Source organism: Carassius carassius, chromosome 36 (genome assembly GCF_963082965.1).
Source record: "Carassius carassius chromosome 36, fCarCar2.1, whole genome shotgun sequence".
Taxonomy (NCBI): domain Eukaryota; kingdom Metazoa; phylum Chordata; class Actinopteri; order Cypriniformes; family Cyprinidae; genus Carassius; species Carassius carassius.
In genome coordinates this window covers 1,293,476-1,300,348 of record NC_081790.1, presented here as the reverse complement: position 1 = coordinate 1,300,348, position 6,873 = coordinate 1,293,476, and the positions used below count along the sequence as shown (strand labels likewise).

At 36.9% G+C, this 6,873-nt stretch overlaps 1 protein-coding gene across 1 annotated transcript; it reads right to left on the bottom strand.

Annotated features, from left to right (window-relative positions):
• Positions 1-1,151: 1,151 nt before the first annotated feature.
• On the bottom strand, positions 1,152-6,873 carry c36h18orf54 (chromosome 36 C18orf54 homolog). Its single transcript, XM_059525749.1, has 8 exons — positions 6,660-6,873; positions 5,561-5,808; positions 4,039-4,746; positions 3,064-3,217; positions 2,830-2,896; positions 2,577-2,759; positions 1,391-1,446; positions 1,152-1,304 (listed from the first exon to the last, which is right to left on the bottom strand). The coding sequence occupies exons 2-8, from the start codon at positions 5,781-5,783 to the stop codon at positions 1,160-1,162; spliced, it is 1,536 nt and encodes a 511-aa protein (XP_059381732.1). The 5' UTR covers positions 5,784-5,808; positions 6,660-6,873; the 3' UTR covers positions 1,152-1,159.

Genomic DNA, 6,873 nt, shown 5'->3' with positions numbered 1-6,873 from the left:
TCATCTGCAAAAATGTGATATGGGACATTGATTAGACAGCATGATTATTGCACAGGTGTGCATTAGGCTGGCTACAAGACCTCTGCAGTTTTATCACACAGCACAATGCCACAGATTTTGAGGGAGCGTGTAATTGGCATGCTGACTGCAGGAATGTCCACCAGAGCTGTTGCCCGTGAATTGAATGTTCATTTCTCTACCATAAGCCATCTCCAAAGGTGTTTCAGTGAGTTATGTATGAGCAGTTTTCTGATGTTAGTGTTGTGTATCGAGTGGTACATGGTGGCGGTGGGGTTATGGTATGGACAGGTGTATGTTATGGACAGCGAACACAGGTGCAATATCCAGCAACACAGCCATTGATTGAAGAAGAGTGGAGCAACATCCCACAGGCCACAATCAACAACCTGATCAACTCTATGTGAAGGAGATGTGTTGCACTGCGTGAAGCAAATGGTGGTCACACCAGATACTGACTGGTTTTCAGACCCCAATACAGTAAAACTGCACATTTTAGAGTGGCCTTTTATTGTGGCCAGCCTAAGGCACACCTGTGCAATAATCCTGCTGTCTAATCAGCATCTTGATATGCCACACCAGTGAGGTGAAAGGATTTACTCTGCAAAAGAGAAGTGCTCACTAACACAGATTTAGACAGATTTATAAGCAATATTTGAGAGAAATGGGCCTTTTGTGTACAAAGAAAACGTCTTAGATCTTTGAGTTCAGCTCATGAAATATGGGGTAAAAAACAAGTGTTGTGTTTATAATTTTTGTTCACTGTAGATCCAGCAGAATAAGAACTGATGATTTGGATTCAGCTTTTGCAGTCTTTAGTAACTGATAGTAACACAGTCTCAGGTGAATGGCCACACCTGAAACCCGACTGGTTAACGTCCAGTTTGTTGTTCTGTGAAAGAAACGGTGATACCTGGTTGAAAACAACTCGTTTTGAGTGTTTTCACTATAAATGGAGGGTTACAGACAGGTCTGTAGTTTTTTTCTATAAGAAAAGTGATATAAAACAGCTTTGAAACTGCTTTTCTCAATAATTTATTTACATTTTAATCTTTCATGAGGTTTTAAAGACCCTTTTTAAGCTAATATGATCAATGAAACCTCTGTATCTGTAGGATAATAAGAGTCTGTGATTTCTGATTCACAAGTGTTTATTGATTCTGGCCCAGTCTGTGATATTAGCTACAAGAGTGTCTGTACAATCTGTCCCATCATGCTCTGCGCTGGCCTTCCTCTCGTTCATGTCGTCCACAAGTGTTTTCAGTCTGTCCAGGTGATGAAGAGCTCTGAGGAAACAGATCAAAGATCAACAACACCGGACAAGCTTGAGTTCATGATACGAGATCAACGCTGCTTCACTGACCCTCCTGACCTCTGTAATGACTCCACATTTCCCAGGTCAGTTTCTTCTGTTTGCTGCTCAGGAACCTTAAAAAAGGCATTTCTTAGGTCATCAATTACACCAAACATCAGCTTTCATAGAAAGACTTCTTCAGAGGAATATACTGTATGCAATAGGGAACTATTTTCATTATTTTATAACCTTATGCTGGGTGTTTTCAACCAAACTTTGGGTCAAATAAAGTTTCACATTACATTTATAACCCAAAAGTTGCTTTAGTTCATATTTGACCCAAAGTTTGGTTGAAACAACCCAGAATTTTATTTTGTGTGTATTTTGTCCTTTTTGCCTCTTTTTTCAGCTTAGCTGTATAACAAACTTATGTTTTGTGGAAAAGAGTAGCGTGAACATTCTGCAAAACATCTGTTTTTTTTTTGTTTCACAGAGGAGAGAAAATAAATCAGACATATACCCTGAGTTTCACAGACAAGGCTTAAACCTAGTCCTAGACTAAAGTGTAAATCTGAGCTGTTTCAACTGAAGGAAACTTTTGTAATTCTGACTTTTTTTTAACACAATTCTGATTTTTCTCTTGCAAATCTGAGGGGGGAAAATCTAAACTGTAAGAAATAAACTCAGAATTCAGACTTTATAAAATTCTAATTTTACATCTCACAATTCTATACATTTTTCTCCTGCCACAAAATGAAAAAATAAAATTGTGAGTTAATTGTGACTTTGTCCCTCTCAAAATTCAGGCTTATTTCCTCATAATTCTGAAAAAAAAAGTCAAAATTGCTACATATAAATTCAGAATTTAAAGAACGTTCTCACAATTCTGAATTTACTTCTTGCAAATCCAAGAAAAAAAAAGGTAATTATGATTTTTTCCTTTCACAGTTTGGACTTTTATCTCTGAAAAAAGTCTAAATAATGAGATATAAAGTCAGATTTGTAAGAAAAGTGTCTGAATTATTTATCATATTTTTTAGACTGGATTCCATATCTATACACAAAGTATAATAATATTGCTAATTTATGAATGCATTTCTTGCCTGTACGTTGTCTTCTATGTAGCCTGATACTTTAAAAGTCATTCTTCTAGCATTCTTACTAACATTTCCACACGATGTGATCAACTAGATCACCACATTACTCAATGAAACTGAGAGCTTTTTTTCAACTATAGCAGGAGTAACGCAGGTTTTCCATTCACCGGCTCCGGCGTGTCTCTCTCCAGATGTGCAGCTGAAGACGCAGTGGTTTTGGCGTCGCTGGAGGCGTGTGATTGGCTGATCTTGTGCTCGACGGCCTGCAGGCGGAACAGCATGTGTTTGAGCGCCTCCACCGGACCAGGATGCTTTCTGCTGCTGTATCCTGACGAACAGGAAGCTGCAGACTGGACACAGACAGGTTTACACTGAGTTTAAATGACCAGAAGACATCCTTATGACTGTCACACACTGTACCTTGCTCCTCTGAAGCTCCTCAGGCGCTGGAGGTTCATCAGCGCCACCCACTGGCACTGGAGGTTTACTACAGACGGTAGGACATGATTACATTTACAGGATGCTTTTATTCAAAGCATTTACACATGCCTTCCCTGAGAATCAAAGCTATTACCTTAGAATTGATTTCAAGAACCAAAAACTCATTTTTGACATGAAATAATTGAGATTCAATGTGAAAACAGCATCACTCACAAGGTCACGGGTGGATTGTCCCAGGATCGGTCCGCGTCCAGAGCGTCCTCCGTGTCTCCTGAAGTGTTGAGCTCCTTCAGCGGCTCACAGAGAGAGAAGGAAGGAGAGTTTAACATCTGCTCGGCTCTGAAGATCAGAGGAGCAGTCTTATCATCTGACCAGAGAGAAGCACAAGAAGAGACCAGAGAGGAACGATGTGAGGCAGCGTTGTGTCGAAAACTAAAACTACATAATCAAACACATTTTCATTCATAGAAATGAAGTAAACACATAAAACTTTTATTAAAATAACACTTAATTCACTTCAATTTCTAATTTTCATGAAGTTTAATCTGAAGTACTAAAATTACTAAACCCAAAATAACAAATTTATAAAACAAACAGTAAAAAAAAAACCGATTGAAACCAATAAAAAACACTAAGTTGAAATAAAATCTCCCTTTTTTACATTAAATTTACAGAAATTAAAATATTAATAGAAATATTAAATATACGGAGTATACTATTAAACAGAAACATATTAATACATTACTGAAATAATGTATAAAAAAAATTAATAAAAAAATTATTTCTGTTTGTTGCCTAGCCAATATTTATCATTTTCATTTAATTGGTTGAAGTACTAAAATGACTAAAACTGAATAAACAAAAAACAACAACAATCAAAACACAGTTAAAACCTAAATTAAAAAAATGGAAAATATAAATATAAAAACTAATCAAATATTAAAGATAATATTAAATAGAAAAAATATTATTAAACAGTCTCTTTCCAAGACATTTCATTTTCATTTAGTTTAACGCTGCATCATTCATTCATTCATTAAGCCAAAGAACTAAATTACTAAACCTGAAATGAATAAACTACACCATGAAAGGGAGTACATACACTAATACATAAGACTTCAAAAATACATCGTTTTATTTCCATTTCCTCTGAAAAGTAGATGGTGGTGTTTGTTGTAACTGGCAGACCTTTGAAAAGCGGTCCTTCATGAATCGGTCGTCTCTTTGCTGCCTGGGGTTTCTGCTCAAACTGTAAACGCAGGTCTCTCAGACTGCTCTGACTGATGGACTGGGATCCATACGGTTCTCCTGCATGACCTTTGACCCCTCGCTGACCTCCAGTGTCTCCACTGGACTCTTCCAGTTCTCCAACCCATGAAGGGACTCTGTGAGGAAGAGGACGGTCGCTCTGCTGGCCGTCTGAGGATCCTTCACACTGTCTCAGCCACTCCGGATACTTCAGCTCAGGAACGCTGGACATGCCGGAAAAATCCATTTCAGATTTCTGGCAGGTCATCCAGCGCGGGAGATGCCTGGATCTGGGTGGAAGCGTCCGATTGGCTGGCGGGATGTCAGGGGGAGGAGCTTGACAGTGTGACCGCAATCTGTCCGTCAGTAAATCATCCACAGGACGGGATTTCCTGCTCACTGCTGTAACTGGACGCTGTAGGGAGTGTTTATGGGACATATTGAACCGGGAACTAGAGTTGAAGCTCAATCCCATCGGAAAGCTCCCAGAGCGGGAGAGGAGGGCCGAGGTGCGGGTCACGGGGAGAGAGCCATCATTCGGGAGAGCCAGGAGGTCATCAGTGGTCATACTGAGCCGGTCCGAGTCTCTGTTCCGGACGGGAATGTTCAGGAAGACCAGCTCTTCATCCGTCAAACTCGTCTTCAGCACTGTAAATAAAAACACTGGATGATATGAATGAAATCAAGAGAACTGACGCTGCCTCTTATGTTGTTATTATTGTTAATAAAACTATTAAACTGCATTTTGGTTCAATTAAATCAAATAAATAATAATAAACTGAAGTAAAATAAATATAAGTGTAACTAAAATTGAAAAAAAAAAACTGATGCAAATTAAATAAGACATGTTTAAAAAAAACCTGAATTAAAGCAACAAAAGCTAACAAATTAAATTAAATCGGAAAAATACAAAAACAACAATATTATAAATATTAACAACCACAATATTAATAATAATAAATAGCATATTATTAGACTAAAATAACACTGTGCTGATCAGAGTTATTATAGTTAACTATAACTAAAAATACAGTTTTTTCACTTGAAATAAAAGCTAACTGCATATACATATTTTTCTAAAAAAAAAAAAAAAAAGTTTTTTATTTCAGCGAGTTGCCAAAGATGTATTTCTTGTTTTCATTTAGTTTAACTTCAACTAAAACTTTAAAGTTCAAGTCACTAGGCCGACCAAAGTGCATTACAGAAGAGCAAGATAAATGTTTACAAAAATACAATATCAAACGTACTAAACAAAACATGATAAATGACTACATTTGATTTAAAATTAGAATGAAAAATTAAAATAAAAAATACAAGTCTATTCAAAATAACTGAAGCTATAATAATATGACAATAAATATGATATGGGGACTGACAGCTGTTGTTCATAACCCAGAAAGTTCCTTAAAAACATGACTGATGTGCAGTGACTGTGCTGAGTTACCGTCTCTGTTTCTGGGACGAGGTTTTGTCCTCTCTTTGGGCAGCTCTAGTTTCCCGGTCGTGGTCTCAGCGTCTCGTAGACTCCTCTGGAAGTCAGTGATGTAAGCGTCCAGCGCCTCAGACGCAGAGATGTAGTGTCTGTCTCTGTATTTGATGAAGGGGACGGGCTCCGGGTGTAAGGAGCTCTGCAGGGGTCCTGAAGAGGCCAGCAGCGACGTCACGCTCGACTCAGGAGACGCCATCCTCACACGCTGGACTCATAGCACTCTGCGAAAAAACGCATGCATTTACATTAATTTGCCATTAACACACAGGATGCATGAAGCATGGAGGAATGTTTCAAGACATTTCTAGCTATGACAAAAATGGTAGTAATAAAAAATAACTGTCACCCAATAAAAGCATGTATAAGTTGCAAGACATTTTTAACTATAACAAATAATTAAACACTAAAAAATGTAACCACTGAAAGTATGTATTGAAGTCACATGACATTTATAACTATGCTTAATCAAATTTAGTAATAAAAATAATCTTAATCGAAATAAATGTATTAAAATAAATGTACATATGTATTAAAATAAATAAAATGTTAAATAAATAATACATTAACCAGTACATTACTATTATAATGATTAGTATAACAAATGGGAATATAAAAGAATTTACATATCTATAATATTTCCCCACAATTTTATTCTACACACATCTAAAATACAATTATTATTATGTTTTCCAACATTTTAATAGTCTTTAATATTTAAGAGTGGGATGATCATATTTTGGGGACCGTGACATGTAAAAAGACTGCTTTAAATAAATAATAATAACTTTAGTTTGGGAATAGTTTGGGAAGATTTTTCAATACTTTAAAACACTTTTAAGTTCGTGTTTGACAGGAGTTTCGGGTTTTCCTGTTTCTGTTGCATAATTATGGCTGAAAATAGAGCTTAAAGAGATTTATTAATATATATATATATACCATAATGAGTGGAATGTGTTTAATGATCAAGAAAGAGCGTGATAAATAAAGACCAATGTGACTGCGGATGTTTTAAATCGATTTTGACTTTCATTTCCTACATCAAGGGTGAATTCACCAAAAAAACGAAACTCACCATATGAATCCAGTGCAGATCACGAACAGAAAGCGAAAGTGAGAGTAAATTAAAGTAAAGGTGATCAGAAGAATCTGTACATACACGTCTACTAAACATTCAACACAAAACTCAAATCACTCAGACAACCGCCGCCAGCAGCTCTGCGCATGCGCACTGAGTCACGTGACCTAATCTAGACGCTCTATGCGCGCTAGCTGCTCCACTCAGACGA

Bases quoted from the DNA above. Each gene is read 5' to 3' on its own strand.
- c36h18orf54 (XM_059525749.1), bottom strand. From the start codon at position 5,783: ATGGCGTCTCCTGAGTCGAGCGTGACGTCGCTGCTGGCCTCTTCAGGA. The intron at 3,218-4,038 runs GTCTGCCAGTTA...CTCTCTGGTCAG, and splicing joins TGAAGGACCGCTTTTCAAAG to ATGATAAGACTGCTCCTCTG. The intron at 2,897-3,063 runs GTGAGTGATGCT...TACCGTCTGTAG, and splicing joins GACAATCCACCCGTGACCTT to TAAACCTCCAGTGCCAGTGG.